This window comes from Bemisia tabaci, chromosome 6 (genome assembly GCF_918797505.1).
Source record: "Bemisia tabaci chromosome 6, PGI_BMITA_v3".
Classification (NCBI taxonomy): domain Eukaryota; kingdom Metazoa; phylum Arthropoda; class Insecta; order Hemiptera; family Aleyrodidae; genus Bemisia; species Bemisia tabaci.
In genome coordinates this window covers 30,717,289-30,739,419 of record NC_092798.1, presented here as the reverse complement: position 1 = coordinate 30,739,419, position 22,131 = coordinate 30,717,289, and the positions used below count along the sequence as shown (strand labels likewise).

The following is a 22,131-nucleotide window of genomic DNA, read 5'->3' as shown; positions in this document are numbered from 1 at the left end:
CATTCTCTACCGCTATTTACACGCATATAAGCAAGCAAGGTTGAAGCTAACCTAGCATCCTATTCCCAGACCAGGACGAGACAGTACCAAACACCGACCAGATAAATCCATACAAGCTCGCGTAGAATGGACAACACCGGATCTGGAGGCACGACATGAACCGAACCAGCGTTCATGATTTCGAGCGTCGAAGAAGGTGCAATATTTTACGCAGCCAAGAACGGACCGCGGGAACGGGGGGCCTAATCGGCCGGGAGGGGGAGTGAGGGGGGGGGGGGGCGTTTCGCCGGGCGAGAAAAAAAGGCGACAGTTCTAATCCGCTTTTCAATAACCGATTCCAACGGGCGATAAATAAAGAAGGTGTTAAGACTAATTAATAGGTAGGCACAATCAATTAATTTATAAAGCGTCCTGCGGAGGCTCGAGTCGCGGCCGCGTCGTGCCGGTCAGGAGCCTCATCGCGCCGCCAGCTTGGCCCAGTCCTGAGCGCCGCGCCGCAACACGGATAGTTTACGGAGCCGCCGAGAGTGTGTGAGTGAAAAAGCGCCATGTTTACAGTGCACCGCCGCGGTAGCGAAGAGAGCAATGAAGTGCATCCTGGGATGAGCCTCGAGACCCATAAAAGAATGTGCTGATCATGGCTCATATAGAAATCCACTTAGCGCTCTCTTCGCTATCGCGGCAGTGCGGCGCGACGCTTTCCCGCGGTCCGCGTGCGAGGGTGTGAGTGGCGCGTCGCGTCCAGGAATGCCGTCTTGCCATTTACCTGTTCTCCGGCATTCCGCGTCTCGAACCAATCGCGTCGGACGGGGACCGCGCGGCATGGACCGGACCGGTCGGGACGAATCGCCATACGGTGGACGCGGGACCACCGATTGGCACGTCCAGCCTCCTGTCGCCGGAATTTTCCCGGCCAATTGGGGCCCCGGCCCCCCCTCCCCCAAATCGACGTCTCGGTTTTCTCAGCGTTTCCAGGCGGACCGTGGGACTGTGACCAATTTCAGCGTTTTTCCTTGAATGGGTGGTTTGGCGTCCAAACCAATCGGCAGCAACGGATGATGAGAGACACTGGGTGAGACTGTGATGAGGGGACGGCCGTAGCAACTTGCATGTTCGCTCGGCTCGTCGCATGGTGGTGAGCCATCCGAGTCATACTAAGTCTTGTCATTTCTAGATGAAGAATGTCAAGGTCAATATGCAAAAATAGTCCATCACTCCATCCTCAATATTTAAGTAAATCAATCCGTTAGAGTCGATTCGTTCAAGATGCGCCCAAAAACTTGTTCACTTTTCCAAGAGATCCAAACCTGCAGGTCTCGTTGAGCGTATACATAAATACTCGTTTGTCATATAAGGTGTTCAAAAAGCCCTGCCCCCCCCCCCCCTCTAACTTTTGAACGGCTTGAGATAGGAAAACGAAACTTTGGAAATATTTCTATAGCGAGGGGGGGAGGGCGAGACTTTCGGAACACCCTGTATACACTCTGCGTTAAGGTGCGGATACGGAATACGGATCTCACTGCCACGTTCAGAAAAATTGGCGTCTTGCCCCCTTTCGTTTTCACGCGATGGCTACCTTTCTTTACAACTACCCGGTAAATCGAGGCAGTGAAGGGTTGGGAGGGAAAAGGTTCTGATTACCAACGCCTTTGCTAGTAGCTTTAGATGTGAAGTTCAAGAAATCAACTCATGTCTAATTCTCTGAAATATCGAGGGTTCAAATGTCTCTTTCCGAACCAATAGAATGACCAAAAGAGTGGCATGACTCTTGATACGAAGGTCGGATCGTTTTGGTGACTAAGTAGGCAAATCCCGGGTTGAAAAGGCGGCCGCGGTCCTGTAATGAGAGCCCAGTAAAAATGAGCGAGCGCCCCTGAGGGAGCGTCACAGGTGTTAAGGCGAGAGGAAGGTGACGAAGCGAATCAATATAAAGGCAACAAAACATGGGAGTCTACAAAAAGGGTAGTTAAGGGGGTTGGCCACGTGGGTGCCGGGGGTGCCCCTGAAAGTGACTAATTCGAAAATAACTGTAATTTTATTACGCGAGGAGCAAAAGACATAACTTAGGCCAGGTTTGGTCGATTGTGCGCGTAATTACGGGTTATTCCGGCGGAGCAGCGCCCCATAAAAGTGACCTCTGTCCTCACTGATTCCCGGGCCCCCGACCCCCGCCCTCCGCTCGCGCCGCTGCTTTACTCCCTTTTTATAGGCTCCTGGCTACTCACCGCCGGCCATTCCGTTTTTAAACAGCTGTGAATGGTCCGTATGGCACTCCCCCCCCCCCTCACCACCCATTCGTCCCCTCAATCATACGCCCTGCCCCCCCCCCCCCCCATTCAAGCTCTTTAGCAGGTCCTCGTTTTTATTGTTTTAGTTCTCTTTTATTGGATTTAATGAAATTGGTACTTGTGCGTGCTTTTATGACGGCTCCCGGCGCAAGGCTGAGGAGAGTATTGCGGAATGCATAACTTGTTTCGCCCCTCTCCGGCATTTCTCAGCTTCTTTACTGACCTTTCCTAATCTTTTGAGGGAATTTGTTTGGGCTCAGGCAAAGATCACCTGAGGCTGGTTGTAGGGGGACTGGAAGATTAAGTGTGGGAATAGTCCCTAGAGCCACTTGAAAGTTAGAGAAAAGAGAAAGAAAAAAAATTGTTTTGTTGAAATCGAATACTTGATCACTCAAACTTTTTCAAGGTGTCTCATACATTTGAAGGAGCAAGTACTCTCTGAACGTTAAAATTTAACGAGGCGCAAAAATGAACTATATTTCGACTTCATCTTTTCAGGTAATAGTAATTTTTTCCTCTTTTTTCCAAAATATAAGAAGGAACTTTTCTACAGGCAACATCTATTTATCGAAAATAATCATCTACACTTAATTTCAATGGAGGGGCACCTCTTAATGTGTCGAAACTCCCCGCAATCGTGGACTCCGGTCCTACTCCACGAGTATACCCGTCATATCTGTACCTTCAAATCCAAGCGAAACATAGATGTAATCCCGCAGGCAAGTCATTTGCTCGTGCTAATGCCATCGAATTCCTGTGAATTAGCCTGCAGAGAGCACGTGTTGAAGGCGGGATTGGAGAAGGGCTGCAGGAAAATACCAGGTTTCGCGAAATTAAGCTGCATCGTTGCCATACATGGCATAAACCTATCAAATTTTGGTTGATGTTTCTTGTGAAATAGGCAGATAATCAACTTTGACGGTTTTTGGGCCTCAATATTCTAATCAGCAATTCAGGCAGCGAAAACGAATTGTAAATGAAATAAATAGTATTTTTCTAAAGTACACTTTTTTTTGTTCAATATGAAGGGATCATCGATTTAAAATTTAAGAGGTCGCTCTAGGTTATAAATTTCGGCATTGGTGCACAGGGTCCTTCTCAGAAGCAGTCTTCAGTCTTGATTGTGAAAATTCCCATTAAGGTGTTACAAATTTGCACCTTTTTATGAGGAGTTTGGCGTCAATGGAGCGGGCGAGGAATGCCGGTGTAAATGTTAATCTGAATTTAATTTGACACATCTTAACTCAAGCGTCCACGATCCAACGATCCTGGATTCTTGATCCTCGGATCAAGCTGCTACGGATGAGTGTCCCGCAGTCTGGTCCGGTTTGGCCGTTCCCCTCTGCCGTCGTACGTGACAAACAATTTGCGCCAAATCTCGGGATCACGAAGCAATTTTTTTTTTTTTTTTTTTTTTTTTTTTTTTAATTTGGCCTCCAAAAGTGAGATGGCATAGGCTCCAAAATGGCTAGGTTTCAGTATCAAGTTTCGACGTTGTTAGAATGTTTTAAGATTAGGTCCTAGGGGCTAGATCCTAAATCTTTCATTTAGAACCGGGACTTGGGACTACTCTTTTCGCTAGGCGACGTAATTATACGGGCGACATTGTGAGTTTCAGGGAGTTAGATAGAACTGAACACGAGTTCGGCAGTCTTTGAAATGTATCTGGGAACCGGGAAACACAATTCACTCGTGGTAGACAAAAACTTTCCATTCCGGCCGGAGCCAAAAAATTTTGAAGCCGCAGTGTTGCGTTACTCGCGGCTCCGCGCGGCGCGCGCTGGCGCACAGTGGATCGAGTCGATAGAAGACGTCGCACAAAATTTGAAAACTTCGAACGCTTATAACTCCGTGTAACAATATTTTGAGGTTCTGAAAGAGCTTTCATTGGCTTCCCCGTTGAATTTTCTCCCAGGATCAACCCTAAAAGTTGAAAATGTAACGAATTTAACATCAAAATTCGCAGTTTTAGTAAAAAATTTCATGTCCGACCTCTCGAATTGACTCGAACCACTGTGTGGCGCTGCGGTGCGCGGACACGGACGCTCCGAATGAATAGCCTTGATTGGCATTTGAGCGGATATTGAACTTTGCTTGCCGGCAAGTCTAGGCGGTTAGCGGGCTCAAGGTCGCTGTTTAGTGTTAATGCAGTCATAAGCTCCTTTCAAGCGACGCCATTCAAAGCTCCTTCTTTTCAAAAACGAAAGAAAGGAAAAGTGTACAGCATCGCTTTCTTTGTTCTAGATCCTGATTGGAATCTTGAGCCTGTCAAGTCGCTCTTGTTCTCCCTTCTCGAGCCACTTCTTCGATATTTAACGCGTACAGCGTACACTTATAGGTCCGAACCATTGGTCTAGTGACCTGCAATTCTCATGGGTTCGTTACTCGTCAAAAACTGAACTCACTATTGCAAGTACACAGACAGAAAAAGTAACCGATATTTTGTGTCAATGTGGAACACCAAGTAGCCTATAAGTGCGGTTGACCTTTTTTGGTTAAAGTAACCAAATCCTTGGGTAACATTGACCAATGCTTTTGGCTTGAAAATTAGCATATATATTGACAATTAGGCGCGCAGTGTCACAGTTAATTCATTTACGTGCAGGGATATGAGAGGTCTTGAATTTACTGTCAAACGGCAGTGTGTATTCGGACTTTCATGTAATTTAAACACTGTTTAACTAATACCTGACTCGTGCCTCTGCAGAACTGTTACGTATGATTCTTTACGACACAGGAAACGGATCATCTTGTTTCGGAGTTGTTCTACAAACTTATTATCGCTCCTAGAATTTCATGCGGAAGCGGTTATCAAGATTAGTTTTAATCTTTTTCGAATAAAACTCCAGTTGGTTAAGACTAACCGGGGAGGGGGGTGAATATTTAGAGAGTACTAGAAATTAAGTATTGAAACAAAACTACAACGACAATTGATCCGGACTCGAACCAATTTATTCAAATTAACGCGGAGGAGAAGAAAACGGAGGTAGCGGGAGAAATTATACGCGAGGGGGTTGAAGGGGGTGGCGTCAAGGGGTGGGGTTTTCGAGTCCAGGTGGTTAAATTTCTATAAGCCGGAAACGCGTGTGCAAGATGCTAACACGGAGTGAATCAACTATTTCCGGTTTGGGGGACCGCGCGTCAGAACGAGGCGTACCTCCGAACGCTTCGGGAAAATAGGATTGTTCACCTCACATCTCATTCTCTTACATGCAAAATTACGCTCGAGGCGACGCGGGGCTAAAAATGAGCTGTTGGAGCGCAACCCTATCTAACAATAGGGTCATGCGTGCCCTTTTTCAACAGAGAAAATGGTCAGTGAATTTTCGTCAAATTAGGACCCAAAACGTTTATGAGACGATTAGTGGTGGGAAAAAGTGGGCCCTGGAATTAATAAAAAAAACGTACAGACATGCTGAGTGGTATCTTTTTGAACCATCCAAAACTGTTGCTCGGATAGCAAAAAGTTTGCTCAAAATTTTAGTTATGAGAATGGAAGAGTTTCTACATACGAAATAAAGAAATCTTTCGAGTAAGTAGCATGTAATGAAAGGGAATTGAGAGAGATGAATTGAGAACGAAGATACATTTGTTTGAAGTTTAATTCCTGCACAAGGTCTACTGCAGAGAGCAAACCTCAAGTCTAAGTATTTTTTGATAAATGACGCCAGGTCTTCCTCCAGATTTTTGACTCTTACGTCTCCCCATGTCAGATCCCCTCTCTCCCTCTCACACCTCTTCGAGGGGATTTGTCAGGCAGTTCGAAACCGCCCCCCCCCCCCCACCAACGTACCTGACGTCATTCGTGGACGCCCCCTTTGCGACTTTTATATTTTTGGCAGGGGAATGTGGCACTAGACAAGCTCGCAGAACTCAATTTTTTAAAGAAAAATGTCCGTTCCATCTGGTTCTTTGATGTTCTGTGGGATCTTCGGAAAAATTGTATCGGCCTATGAGCAAAGAAAACCCCTGTCAGAAATTTTCTGAGCCGCCCGGGTAACAGCGATCTGTCACTGAGTAGGCAAGGCGGGAGCCCGACTGTATTTACTTTTTAAAAGCAAGCATATAGGCGTCGGGGAACGGCGCACAGTGGACCGAAGTCAATTAGAGATTTCGGACATGAAATTTTTAACTAAAACTGCAAATTTTGATGTTTAATTCGTGACATTTTAAATGATAAGGGGTGCTTCTGGAAGCAAATTGTACGAAAAAACCAATGGAACCACTTTCAGAATCTCAAAATTGTGTATAAACGGAGTTAAGAGTGTTTAAAGTTTCCGAAATTTGTCCGACCTCTCCTACAGACTCGATCCGTTGTGCGGCGCGAGAATGTCACTCTCGTCCGAGCCCGGCCAAAACTTTTTAATTGGAACGAATGACGGACGACCGGAGCCGTCATCTCTGCACGTTGTGTGCAATTTTTGAGCCGGTTCCTTTGCCAAATTCGTGTCTTGATTATTTCCGAAGAGCGTCTCAAATGTCTCATTAACCTCTCGCGTCGGGCGAGCACCAGACCAGCCGCGGCCGTTGTCGATTTTCGCGTATTTCCCCAGATTCCTGGCGTGCACGCGAGTGTAAGCGAATTATCCGTGCATTCTCGACAATGCCGCTGCGGGGGCGGGGAGGGAGAGTGCCCGCTGGCGTGGGTGACGCCGGCGAAATGCACGGCAGCGCAGCGCGGCCGACGACGAGTTGGCTGCGTTTTTCAAATCGCCCTGTCGATCATAATAAAGTGAGCCCGAGCTGCGCTGCCAAATCATATTTTAATCTCCAAGCCAAGTTTCCAACAAAGCTGTTGAAGTAGCTTCGCTGAAACGTTCAGAAGCTTCAGCTAGAGTCCCTTTATACTGAGAGTCAAGACAATTTGAGTCCATTTCTGATTGATTCCCGTATTTTAGGCCTCCACAGTGTCACAAACGGGAATAAAGATTACATTTTCACCAATTGCAAAGATTATAATCTGGAGTGGACCAGGGAATTACGGGTTCGGCAAGGAACAAACGGAATGAGAGGAGGAACGGAGAAAGGCATTTGAGAATGGGCCGATCAAAGATTACGAAAAGCGTTCAATTTCTGTAATCTTTATTCCCGTTTGTGACATCCATGAGCCGAATTGTCTTGACTCTCAGTATACAGGGACTCTAGCTTCAGCCAGTGGTGTAACCGGTAGACGGATTTTTTAGGCTGAACCGATCATGATTGGACACTCTGCTCTATCTCCAAGAAAAAGTACTTCCTTCGTGACTTTTCAGAATGTTTTACTTGTGGACTGCCCCTCCCCCTCCCATGAACTACATTTAACTGTAGAGCCCCACCCTTCCTGCTCTCAAATAATTTCTGAAGTTCGAGTTGTCATCGACTTTCGAATTATTTCGTAGAAAAGCTCACCCCTTTTCCGTAAATACCCAAGTAGCTCCCTAACATCTCTTTCTTGTCCCCCTGTAATCAAATGGCCAAGACCTGAAACCGGCCACATATACTTTTTCTGATCCGTACTATATATTCAAACTTTTTACCGTGGCCAGCTTCTAAAATGTCGCGCCGGTAAGTTTAATATAATTGCTAGAGAGCAATAGCAGTGGAATTCGAAAATCCCAGGTTGATGGATGACTTTATCAGTATATCGCACCCTTTAATCGATCATTCAAAGTGAAAACAAACTTGCTAACGATTTTAATCACAAAAATTACTATACGAATAGCTTCGGTTTAAAAAAAATGTTTCCCAGCAGCTCTCCCATATTCCACACGAAAAAAAAATCCCTTTCGCAGCTTTTCTCTATCAATTTTTTTCGTTGTTTTTTATCATTGGGGGAGGGGGTATACGAAGGATTCCATGGTGGCACGGCAACGCATAGGTGAGGCCCTCGAGGTGGAGCTTGGAACTTAGGATAGGTGACCAGGCGACGACAAGGGGCGGGGCGGGGACGGGGGTAGGAGGGGGTAGTGGGGGGCACGGGGCACAGGGTCGAGGGGGTCATGCGGTCAACCTGGTCATGAGCTCAAGGCTCGGCGATCGGCGTACTCTCGGCTCGGACCCGTTGCCAAACTCTATTGGCATGCTCGATGCAGGCCCCGCTACTGCACCCGCGGAAATTTGTCATACGTTCAATTAACGTCATAAATTATATTTTCAACTCGCCGGGATTATCCCCGCCCGCCCCGCTCCCGCCGCCGCGCGCAGACCGCTGAAACGCTTTTCAGCGTCGTTTACCCCTGATCGCGCGCCGCTCCCTGCTGCCAGATCGCCACCGAAAACCCCGAATTTTATTCCTCGTAACGTGGGACGCTCGGAGGTTTGGCAGCCGGGTTGCCTCTCCGTTAGATTTCGGTCTGTTCCCCACGCCAAATTTCGTCCCGTCAAATTCCTGGCCAATTAACTAAAGGACGCAAGGCAAGACTACGTCAATGATTTGATATTTTACTCTAGGCGCGGATTACGTTGGTAGAATTCCTACGCAGAAACTCATCTGCGGGCCGGGCTGTCTCGCTTTGACTTTTTATTCACGCTTGAGTGAAATCCCTCGACCACCGCCCTCACTATATAGTGATACTAAAGAGAGAGGAAGGTGTAGTGAGGAGGAGGGGCCGGTAACGTGATTCAATACGAGCGTTCGCGATTTTGCCGAGTTTTTTTTTTGCTCTCGGCTCGAGACTGACAATTTTTCTCCGTCACGAAAGACTTTTCTCAATAAATAGAATGTATCGCATACGTATATCTCATGCACATGAATTCTCGATCCTCTGGCATTTACTCAGCAGTAACGAAACGTTTCGTGTATAAGCTATGCGTAAGTATGTACATGATGTCTCACTGTAAATATTTCATAAGCCTACGTTTGGGAGAGATCGGGCAGCCTTAAGTTATCAACAGACATCGAAGTGTGACATAAATTTTGAACAGATGGATTTGTGATCTTTCAAAGATTTCCTGATAGGAATTTTAAATTACTTTCATTCAGTCATGTGAAAAAAAGTTTCACTATGCTTTGTAACAGCTCAGAGAACTTGCATTGCATCTACACTTTCATTTTGGTCCAAAATTTTAGTGGCGATTGCATGGGATCGAAAGAAAAATCGGTGAAATTTCGGTTTGAAATGCCGAAATTCGGTCGAAAATGCAATTTGCGAGGGGAAATTTAGCAACATTGAAATGAAGTTACGTTCTTTTGTTGGGGAAACGCCGAATAGTAGCCTAATAAACTCATCAATGTGGCAAAATTCTGAGTATGCGATGTGTTAAGTAGCATCCCATTGGCGTGGAGCGAAACTGAATTGCTTAACACCAAGTCGGAGAGGAGACAATAGCCGAGCGCTGAATACCAGCAGCCTTGATACAATTTAAGAAATGCGGAAGCTGCCATTAGCACCCATGTCAGGAGGAGTACCCGCTAGACGGGGCTAAGGTGAGGGGCAGGTCCGGGTAAATTTCGTCTGACATCTGTCGGTTCCTCGTAGTGCTCCCGAATCACCATAAATTACGATTAATAAAACAAAATGTCCCGCGTAACAAGACATAAATTAAGGGAAAATAAAAATAGAGCGGAGCAGCGTGCGTAAGCCACGGATTGCGGTGACTTTGTTTTAAGTGAATGAGAGCGAGAGAGAGTGGCGGGGAGCGTGTATGTTTATGCAACTGAGTGCAGGATCGTGTGTGCGTGAACCGGTCATAAATCAAGCGGTTACGCGCTCCCGAATTGGCTCGTGGGTCCGTCGATATAATGTCCTAGCCGTTAACTTTATTAATATATTCTGTCTAGAGCGGTCATCACCTCCTCGGATCCCGTTCCGGCCATCTTTTTACCGCTCCCATCAACACCTCTCCGTAAAAACCATAAATTTTAGCGTTGGCAAATTGAATTTTTGTCAGTTCCTCTCCTCTCTTTTTCAATACTAAAAGTGCTTTGGCTAAAGCTTCTTGTCTCTACAAATGGGATGCTCTTTCCATAGGGCTGATAGCTTCCATTCAACTGATATTTCCTCTTTTCATTTGCTCTCCTCAAGCATCATTGTTGCAAAATCATTAGTTAGAGGATTTTCCTCCCGCTCTTGCATTCTCTGATGGACTCGACAATGAGCCTCCCGAATCTTACATAAAAAGCAGCGCTGAGACACGCAAATCGTGTGAAAGCTCTGTTTTGGCTCTTAAGTAGCTGAAATTGCATAAGTGAGTAATGAAGGCGCACTTACCTTCGCGCCTTCTTTCTTCACTTGCGTAGGTGCAAGTGAAATTTGCGATGGATGTTCACACCTCTTTGATCGAATTTGCAAACTGCTACTAAATACTATACCAACAATGTTGTGTATCTGTCTTTACTAAGTAAATGGATAGGCCAGGATTTGGAAATTATAAGATTTTCTACTCTCATGAACTAACAAACCAATTTTGTAATGATTGCGTCGGAATACTAACGAAAACAAAACTTAACTCGTGGTTTCAGTCACTGCTCTCTGCAAACTATAATACAGCAGAGTTTTCTGGCGACACCGTCGAATTTTGTGACGGAGCAGGTTTCTTTTCTAGCCCTTCTTCCACAGAAGCAGATTCGCCTTCCTGCCATTTCAAAATTAAGGTCGCAGTCGAGGCGGCTCGACTCTAAACGACCCAAGAGACCCAGAAACGGCAAAAATAAACAATTGAAAATATAGTGATGTATATTTCATAGGCGCTCCGCTACGGGCCCGTCTAAACCGCGAAATAGCCGAGAAAGTACCTCCACCCATATGTGAAGACGTCGCTGTATTGAGCCCTAGGAAACACGCAGGTTTAAGGCCGATAGAGCTCATCACAAACTGTAGTTTCCCCCTTACGTAAGCGGAGCTGCGAGAATCTCAAGGCGGGAAATTCCGCCGCACCGTAACGCGGGATTCGAGTCGATTGTTAAATCGATATCGAACATGTCGATATATAACATTGCTGAGATAGGGACGTATCGATAACGATAACGAGTCGAGCTTTCCACTCTCCGGCCCCATCGTAAGCCCGGGCCCGAGGGACCAGCGCATTTAGTGGAAACCCGAGAGGACACGCTCACTTTCGAGGTTTGCGGGATGCCTACCCAGCACGGTGCCGCTGCACCGCCCGGCTCACTCAGGTGGATGCGGCCATGTTTCCGCTTCGGAGTGGGGCTTTTCGTTTCGAATTTTGTCACTCGTAATCCCTCGGGGACTTTCCCGCAGCTTCTGATTCCCTCAAATTTGACGTGCGGGACTCAGATTCCTGGAAAGACCCCGGTGGAGTCTTTCGGCTAGGGGAAGGTCGAATTCGGCGAGTGCTTTTTTGCCAGCGCATTTGACTATCGCCTTTCCACCCTGAAACACAGTTTATTCAACTCAAGCTCTTAGATTCTCAAAATTTTCTCGTCTAAAAATGTCAACTTCCTCATTTCATAAAATTAAAGATGATGAGTGCAAACCCTTTTACATTCACGATTCTTTAGCAGTTTAATCTCTTAGTCGTAGTAAATTGAACTCCTCATTCTTAAAATAACACCAACGCCAAATTTTCTTGAAAATTCGTTATTCTTTCCATAACTACTCCTGCAGATCAGTAGTTCTTGTTGTCTTTTTAAAAAAGGAAAAAGTATATGATAATAAACTGTTCACCTGAGAATGTTATCCATTCTTTCCCCCAGTATTTTCCATGTTCTCCACCCGGTTTGGCACCTTTTTAAGCGTTTCCATGCAACAACTTCGACTCAGTGCTTGCCTGGGCTGTATCTGCGAAAATTTGAAGGCGATTTGCCGTCAAGATCAACAAAATTGAGAGTTTGATGTTGACCGTACTTTAAAGAGCATGGTTAAGATCTTAGAAGTGGATATTTTCTCCCAGCTGACTTTTCTGCAACCGTGGAGATTCATAAAATTTGTTCGGAACGGTGCAGATCTTCCTGCCTGACCTAAATAGCGCGACAAGTGTTACACCCGCGTGTGATGCTACCATACCCCGGAAAATGATATCAACGGGTGTCGAAAGGTGTGATTTTTGTGTGTCAATGGGTGGGTGCGCTAAGTCGTTCATAATAGGGCCGGAGCAATAGCATGTTATCGGTGTAAAGCCCAAATAATGCTGCGTTATCGGTGCACCCAGGCAGGTGCGATAAAACTCAGGTAGCAGAGGAGCCGTCCCTGTTATCTCCGGGTAGTCAAACAACGGGTTCAGACTTCTGTCGCGTCGTCATCGTCACTCGAATCATCGCGCGACTGCTGCGCGCGGCACTAGACACACCGTCGCTCTTCTGACGTAAGGGCGTATCTCTATTTCCAAATGAGCCCCAGAAGGCATGAATTTATATGTAAGACAGGGATCACCAGGAAATTGAGATACGTCCTTACGCTGCCGTGCTAAGAAAGAACGCCGTATGAACATTCGAGAGTTGCCAATTTTCCTTCGATAAAATGTTTATTTTTGAGGCAAGTATGAATATTTTTCCTTGAAATTTTCAGGAACTTTAGGTGAAATTGTGAACAAAATTATATAAAAAATTGGAAGAAAAATATTAATATTATTACCAGGAAATTCGTGTTTTATCAAAAGATATTTGGCAACGCCTGGAGGTTCATACGGCGTTTTTCCTTAGCACGGCGCGGCGGTACGGCGGAGAGGCGACGACACTGCACGCGGCGATTATTGTCATGCCGCCGTGTGGCTTTATCGCGAAACCCAGGTACTTCAAAGTTGCGTGGTGTGCTTTGCGATGAATCGATTGACCTGACATTTGAACCAATGGAAAAGGATCGATTATCAGCGTGTTCGAGAGGAAAACCCTGATAATCGATTCTTTACCATGGCTTCAGAAGGATAATATCGATAGCCAATGATAAACACACCGTCGCGCCACCGGCACTTCAGTAACATACGGAGTGTTTGAGAGGTGTATTCCGATCGTGTTTTCATCGAGCGGGTAAGGAAAATCTCGTAAAATACTGAATCATACGCTCATGTGCAAACATCCATCGGAATCCATTTCCTCGGTAACGTATTAAGGGAGTTATAAGGTCGAAAAATGGATATCAGCATCCCACAGCGAAAAGATTACCTAAATCCTTCACATCCATTTTGAGATATTCGAGGAAATCTCTCGTTAGCCTCACTGCTTCCATTTAAAATCCTGATTTTTGGAAATTTATTTATCATGAACGACGTCAGAAAGAGCCGTATAGCATTTAACTCATGTGGTACTGTCATTGGAGTTCTCGAAAACGCCTACAGTTCGATTTTTCGGAAATTCTGTATATAGTGCTTTTTAACTCTCGGGTATTGGTGTGATAAGGCAAAGCCAAAGATAGTGTTCCTGAAGTCATGAGAAATCGCATCAACTTTTGAAAGCCAAGAATTCTAGACAAGCGTAATTTTGGTTGTCGTTCAAGCGTGCGCCTTCAATTAGAGATGATACATCAGAGTACACCCGCGTCGATATAATTGTATCACGAGAGAGGATCTTGTTCTAAGTGCTTGTGTATCAGTCGGTCATCTTAACTGTTGTTAATATAAGGTGAGCTTGCGGCCCCGAGCAGAAATTATGACCCGTATAGTCTTATTGCATACTTTTTGGGGGAATATTTGGATGGTGTGGAGTTTTGAAGTAGAGAATACGCTCATACCATAGGCTCCAACGCTACTTGCAATATTTTACTTGTTTCCGTGACTTCATTTGATGTTGCCAGCCGTATTTTAATTTGATGAATTTTTGTGTGTTACAGAGGCCACCTTCTTCGTCCCTCTCCTACGGTGGGCACGTTAACGACGACGTTAGGTCGCCCGGATCAGGGGGCACGCCCGGTCCCTTATCTCAACAACCTCCTCCTAGTCTAGACCACAGCGATCCAGGTAAGCTTCAGTCATCCTGTCTCTTTTTCGGTAGCGTTGCTTCAGAAAAACGTTATGCATCCAGTCCATTTTATGAGTGAATACCACCATCATGATTTACCATTAAAGCTCAAACGAGGAGAGAACAAGGGAAAAAAGGGGGGGACACTAATAAACGTAGTCCGAACTGTACGTAAAGTGGTAAAATAGTGCTGGGTCCACCGTATTTTTCGGGGAAAACAAGGCCAAAAATTTCCTAAATGTCAATTGGAGTCAAACAAGTTTTTTGAGCTCATTAGAGCGTCAGAGCATTAATAAGAGCTCAAAAGTTTTGACTCGATATGAAATTTTTGGCCTCGTTTTCTTCACAAAATAATGTGTGCTAAGCACTATTTTACCACCTTGTTGAAAACTTAAATAAAGCTCATGTGTATATGAAGTCAATATGAAGTACAGGAGGCATCAAAATTCATATACGGAAGTAGCAACTAGTCAACGCAAGACTACGATTCAGCCACAAACGAGTATTCCAAGATAGCTGCAACCTATGGAATAGAAATGCTTTTCTTTGCTCCATAGAATAAATTCCAGTATGAGACCTATACTTTTTGTGCTGATCTTTAGATGAATCTGTTTATTTAACCGCTGACTCATTTCCGCATAATATTTTTGCGTGTTATCCGAATTCAACTGCAGTGAGAAAGAACAATGTGTAGACTTTCCTGAAAATAATGCTCGCCTGTAGTCGGGATAGAATGAATAAATGCACCACTTAAATTTAATTTCCCCAACCAATATCGTACAGGCGGACGTAACCCACTCGAAAAACTACCCTCATTCTCGTAGTCTGTAATTTGCAAATTGATTACCCACATAGTGCCCCCAAAATAAGCCGAATATTCCCCTGCGGTGGGGTATAAACTCGGAGATTATGATGGTCGCACATAAAATAATACCGTGAGCAGAAATAATACATTCCATGCATAGAGGTATAAATGCACGCTCATGTTTTGCTTTCGCGAGGAGCGAGGGATATTTATATCATTTATTTAAAATGATGTCCCCAGACCTCCTAAGACAAGGAAACTTTAAAGCTCTCGCAAGGGGGAACTTTTTCAATTACAGTGCTTCCCCACTCCTCTCATAAGCTCGCATACCTTCTTATTGCCGTCTGAATTTGAATTTCCAAGCCATAAGGAGCCGTTTTCCCACCCTTTTCTCCTCACGATACGCCTTTTCGGCTGTTGTCTGTAGAGAACCGTTTATGAGAGAACATCAAGCCTACCCTGAACCTTAATGAGGCTCTCAGTAAATGTCCTAATCGTGTCTCTTTGAATCTCTGGAGTAGAGAGTAAAGATCTATTACACAAGATATGAATGATTCGTGGGTGTTAAATTGTGAAAATACAGACGAACTTTTGCTACAATGACAATTCTTTGTTTCCCGAACGAAGGAGCGTAACTTTATTCCAAGGTTACAAAATTGAATCAAACAGTTCAATTTTTTGGAAGAATATACCTGTACAATTTTTGTTCGAAATTGACAGATTTTTACATGAGATCAGAAGAAGAATCGATGTGAATTTCAGTTAAAAATTCCCAGAATTCTTCTGGTAAAAATAGAATTGCGAAGGAAATTTGGCAATATTGGAATGTGGTTACGCTATTTCGTGACGGGGAAGAAGAATTATTAAACAATTTGGGTGCTAGGGTGTTGTTAATTTTATTTTTTTAGATTCAGTTTTATGCTGTTATAACAGCACTGTTGCACTAACAAAAACGTGTTAGAGTCCTCTTTAACTCCTCTAAAAATGTATTTTTGCCTGTTAGTCTTGGAAATCCAGAATTTTAATGAGAAATGTCGCACGTCTTTCATATTATCCATCGCAACCGTAACCCTCGCTTAATGAAAAATATGAAAAAAAGAATCTAAAGTTAACACAAAAATGAAGAAGATTAAAAATTAAGTTCAATAAGTGTCCTAATATTGTATTATGAAATAACGAGCGTTGGAAATGGCAGACCTAAAATCGGCTTTGCCTAGCTTAAACAAGAACTATGTAAAGCCAATGTAAAGCCACACGGATTCACGTGGTTCTCCAACAGTACAGGGCCGCAGACAATAGTTCACATGTCCTCATTTCGAGCATCAATTGACACCACTTTTTCCAAGCGCGCCCGAACCAAGGCAGAGCGAGAAAATCGGAAATAAATGCCGGAATGAAGTTATTAACAATGCACTGACGGATGAGAGGGGCGTCATTAGGAGTTTGTTTAACCTTATGACTGGCTTATAATTTAGTGGTGTCTAAATGACACTGTGGCGCAGGTGCCTGACGCATGTGTGTGTGCCCTCAACAAGTGTGCGTGTGTAAGTGTGAATAAGTCTGCATTACTGGTTATTTATTTAGCTTCGTACCGGGCGATAAATCAATGTAATTTAGCCCCGTGATATCAAGGCAAAAAGGCGGACAAGTGCACTCCACCGTTGCCAAGTGTATCAATGAAATCACTGGATAACTACGGTCAGTTTTAGGCGGTATCTTTTACAGGGTGACCTATTCTTTCTCACATTCTCTTGAACCTCGTCTCCCCGTACTTTGCTTTACTAAAAAGTGTTTACTAAAAATATATTTTTTTTTATTTTTGATTTTTTGCCCAGTGATGAGTCTTTGGCCTTAATGCGTTGGCACATACAGCCACTAATGTGCGATATACTCAAATCGATGCTAAATACTTAGAAATATTACTTTCGATCATTGAAACTAGGTTCTGGCTCAGTTTAGGAACCGCATATCTACTATCAGTTTCTCTTTGCAGATAGGTGTTTTTATGCATAAGCCAGAAATTGTAGTACCTAATTGCAATATGTGGTCCAATTTGGCGTCCTTGTAGATAAGCTGTATTTGCACTGTTTTAAATTGTTTTTCGCACGATTTGACATCCATGCTACATGTTTTCACTGGGATGTGCTCTGCGTGCATGAATATAGTTCAGAGTCGCGCGTGCGCCCTCCGCCAGAGCGCGCGTGCGTCCGCTCTATTAATCAATGCAGCTCGCCCCCCCCCGCCCCCTCCCTCCCCGGTGCCAGTCAAACAAACATCAATAAAATACTGACAACTGATGAGACGGACAAAGTTGGATGAGGCTCTGCAGATATTGACGATGCATATTTCCCCACTTTGGCAAATATTTGACTAATCTGTTTCCCGCGTCGCGCGGTTCGATTTTTTTGAGGCGCATCCATGGCTTCTCTTGTTCTTGACGCCCCGGCACTCTTACGAGGGTTCGAATCCAGGTAGCTACGAGTGAGCAAGGAAAAGCTTTTACTGCGAAACTGTCCCAAATCATCGCGTATACAACCCGAAAATGGATGAAAATTTTAAATCGAAGAATAGCATTTTGACGCGTGAATTACTCCCAGAGAGCAGGACGTGGTCAATACTCTCTAAAGGTAGCATGGCTTTGAAATCAAGAGGTGCCATGGACGTTGAACATTAAAATGTCGATTTTGACGAATGAAATTCAAGAACAATCAGCAATATTAATAATTGTTACTGATTTGTGATGCGCTCACCCGAAGTAGTAGCCAGTGCAAAAATACAGTTTAGTGCTCGCGCCCACATGGTAGGTCTAATCACATCCACTAGATTCAGGGTCGGTACACCCTCACCCGGAATAGTGTCTAGTCCTGCGAGGGTGGGGTTAGCTTCCACCCAAAATGGAGCTCATATAATTAGGAACTACAATTTCTGGCTCTTCTGTAAAAATACTCGTGAGCATAGGGAAACTAATGTTGCAAAATTTAGTAAAAATCCAGTTGATACCATCCTAGGACCTAGCCGTAGCGTCGGTTACCCATGTCGATCTCAGTCTCAATACGATTCATGTTCATAAATACCAACTCTTATAGCCCGCGGGAATACACAACTGGAAAGTCGAAACAATATCGACCACAAATTAAACTAATAATCCCAATCGGCGAGGGGACGGGGGAGCTATTACGAAGCCACAAACCTTTAACCACAAAACACGTCAGAAATCACCGGAAGGGTTGATAACCTCGCCATAGCAAAGGGGCTCGCACAAAAGCTGATTAAGCGTGTTTAGCTCTCCCGGCAGTTGGAACGGCGGCGGCGGCGGCGCTGGAAAGAGCTTTCAATAAAAACAAAAACAAAATTCAAGTGCGAGGCAACCCCATGCGGAACCGCGGTCTCTGAAGGGCCTTCCACCGGTGCGCTTGAAAAGAGCTTCGCGTGGGGGGTGCGACGGGGGGGGGGGGGGGGGGGGGGGCTCTCCGCTGAGGTTTCCGAAGTGACACTCTGAAGAGCCCTCGAGAAGCGAGTCCGACAGTAATCAATGTAAGTAAATACTCTAATGTAAACTTGTTGCATCGTCGGAGGGAGGGGAGGTTGGCAGTTTTTCGGGAGGGAAAACGGCTGTGATTGACGCGCGCCGGGTCCAGCGGCGGCTGCGGACGGTATTTACATGTTTGTTTGCGCTCTTTTTAACAGACTAACGCCTTACGACCGTGAAGGGCCCGCCGCGGGCCCCGCTGGAGCCCTGGGGAGGGGCGCCCTTGCTACCCCTCCCCCCCGCCGCCCCGCGCTCTGTTTGTTTTGATAACTATGCCGATCCGGCGACCACTTGACGGGTCGTCATCGTGGAGTGTTGCCTAATTTGGCGAGATCAAACTATTCGGCGTGTCGAATTCCTCGGTTTTTCGGAATTTCTTGGTGCGGTTTGGCATCGTTGCTTGTGCTTGAGGTTTTCTACGCGTATGTTGACGGCGGGCTCGTGACCTTAAGGATAGGTTTCAATCGAAACCGGGAACGGTTTCATTACTCCCAGGTTGCCGTTCTTGGCAGGAAATGAGAGAATTATTGTTCTGGTAATGATATAATTTTTTTCATGACAATTCGGCAACATTTCATCCCTATAAATCTTACCGTAGATTAAAACTGGGCACCGGACTTTGTAATATTCAAGAGCCCGACGCGGAAAGGGATGTAGAGCGAAGTCGGTAAAATCTTTCACTCTCATAAAACTTTTTTTCGTTAAGTTTTAAAGAATGAAAATTTTACTGTAAACTTTAAAAACAGGTCTGCGTTTGGGTCCAAATTTTTGTGGGCTTGATCTTTCACCAATAGCAAATCGGTTTTTGACACGTACCGATCATAATTTTGCAAGAAACGTAGTGGGGCCAATTTCAACACAAGAGAAAAAATTGGTGGCCCTCAGAAAGAATGATACTGCAGAATTGACACCACTAATACCAGGGATCACCGCTTGATCACATCGTGATGGATTTCCGAGCCCACGAAACGGTCAGAGGGATCAGAAACTATCTGCTGACTTTAAACCAGGAGCGTCGGATTAAAAGGACCTTCAGGGACACGGCGCGAAGACCCACAAGGTCGGGACTCGAAGGAATGGCGCGCGCGACCACTTGCACCATGACTTTCGTCCCAGACCCGCGCTTAGCCCGCATCGTGCATAGCATCAGCCGATTTGCCAAACTTGTTCAAAATCCCGCTCAAAAGTCGAGACATGAACCAGGATGGAGCGGGATGCCCAAGGCGGCATCCGCTAGCATCCTGGCAGGAGGATGATTCCACCGTAGACGAAGCGCTGAAAACACTGAAAAGGCACAATGACCTCACCACGGTCTCGAACCTGGACGTAATTCTGCCAAATGGAAGTATGCGCATTTACGACATGAGCCATGAGACCCATAAGAATATGTGCATACAATAGCTCACGTCACGATGCACGTAGTTCCGTTTGGCAGAAAGACGTCCACCTATCCGCATGAAAGGAGAGAAGAAGCTCAGAAAACACATATTGTGAGCGTATTAGCTGCAGATTCCCTTTCAATGGCCCCCTCTCGATCCACCAGGAGGGGGACGAGGAGGTCTCGTCTCCTTGGATCCCGGCGCACAAAGCAGTTAATGGATTTTGGAGATCGCTCCTTTGAAACGCGAGCGCGTAGATCAGATTTTTTAGACCTGAATTGAAAGGGATTTAGAAAAAAGTGTTTTTTTTTTCTTGCCTCAGAAAACGAAAGGTTTCAAAAACGGGAAATACGCTAAGTGGTTGAAATTCATGCCCGGCAGGGGTTCGCAAAGTGTCGCATTGTCCATTGATTGAAACCATAAATCAACGCGCTCCGAATTTGGCTCCTCGTGTTAGTTGGATAAAAGCTAACTGGAACTTTGTACTTCTTTTCATTGCATGGGAAAAATCGGGCTCAAGTATAACTGCCATATCAAATGATGAAATTGAAGTAATGTTTAACTGATCGGTAGGTGATCGGTTCGACAGGGGGATTTTGCCAACCAAAGGAATTTAATTAATCAAGAGAATAAATCGTGAAAGTTTTTGCATTTAAAGAAAAGGAGTGCCAATTGCAGAAAAAACAATCTTTAGAGGAGTGATTAAATTTGATCAAATTTCGGATAATCGGTGATTTTACCTCTCAATACTTCATAGATTCTGAAGAACAGGTGTTTTTTCCTGTTTTTCTCCCCTTTGAAAAACGAGTATTCTGTATGAAAAACTTTGGTTCAGAGATTATAAGTGTTGGCTTGGAATTTCAATCAGAATCCCCTCTAAACACGGGAAAATACAAGGAGCAAAAGTTGGGGAGGAAATTAGAACAAAGTTCGTTCCTCTGCAACTAAGGATGGTCTATAACTTAAGTTTTGAAATCTCTCGAACACCGAAATAATGAACGGAATGAAGTGCGTCCATTATCATTTTTCAGGCCCTAATTTCCAACAAACTTTCCGAGGAGTTTGAGCTTACATCATGCGTGTGTGTGAGTGCATGAGCAGGGGGCTCCATTTGAATAGTAGGTACGCCACGGCAAGGCCTGAGGTCAGATCAGGTAATGTACAAAAGGGAAATATTCTATAGTGCCCGAGGGCGAGCAGTAATGAAAAGAAAGAAAGAAAAAATAAGACCGTACAATGAATCCTTAGATCTAAATTATTTTTTAGTCGGGTACATGATCTTTTTTCTTCTCTTTCCTCCTAATCTTCTTTTCCCCCTTTCGTTAGCTCCTCTCGTCCGCATGCTCCCGACTTATTTTTCTTTATCTCTGAGGAAGAATAAACAGAACGAAAGCTTTGTTTTGGAAATTAGGATGAAATTTTGTGGTGGGGATCATGCACTGTAAATAAAAAGTGCGATATCTATGCTCCCGTTCTGAGGAAGAACGCCGTATGAACCTTCAAGCGTTGCCAAATTTCCTTTGATAAAACTTGGATTTCTTGGTGAATTTCTGAATATTTTTCCTCCAATTTTCTAGATAATTTTTCTCGCAATTTTACCCGAAGTTCCTGAAACTTCCAAGGAAAAAAAACATTTTTTGAACCTAAATTTTTTTGAACTTATAAAATGGAAAAGAGAATCAATCGAGCTATCGGGAGAATCAAGAAGCTACCGTGGCTAATAACTGATGCAGATCTCAATAGAAAATCTAATTCTGTGTCGGTGGATGACTCATTATGTGCCAATCGTGATTGGTATGTGTTCAGCCCGGTTTTGAGAATGATCATCCGATTTTTTCCGCGAGTCTCCTCGCATATAGCGAAATAAAATGAGGCAAAAGAGGTGTAAGGATAAAGAATTTAAAGCTTGGTCGTGTTAAACCGTAATCAACTGTCATATTTGTGAGGAAGACAAAAAAAAGTCAGAGAAAAGGATGAAAAAAACCTGTTATGCAAATTAAAATAATGTAACTCTATACTACCGATCGATTGTGTTTTTTTTCGTATAAGATACCTACCTTAAGATTTTAATTTTTGTCAGAACCTTTTCATCCAATTCCGTATAATGTACAATTGGAGGATTGTTCTGCCGTGCTAAGGAAGAAAGCCGTGAAGTTGAGAGTTGTCAAATCGCCCCAGATAAAATATGTATTTTTGAGAATGATTATGCGTATTTTTCCTTGAAATTTCCAGACAGTGTATACAAAATTGCGAACAAAATTGTCTGAAAAAATCGAAGAAAAAAAATCACGATTTTCCCA

General features: G+C 44.5%; 1 protein-coding gene across 5 annotated transcripts in view; it reads left to right on the top strand.

Moving 5' to 3' along the window:
• hth (Meis homeobox homothorax) overlaps positions 1-22,131 on the top strand; it is a 386,117-nt gene that overhangs the window by 213,619 nt on the left and 150,367 nt on the right. For all 5 annotated transcript variants that reach the window (XM_072301815.1, XM_072301818.1, XM_019061762.2 and 2 more), the window contains one exon: positions 13,991-14,117. In XM_072301815.1, coding sequence (XP_072157916.1) covers positions 13,991-14,117 — 127 coding nt within the window. The remainder of the gene's footprint in view (positions 1-13,990; positions 14,118-22,131) is intronic.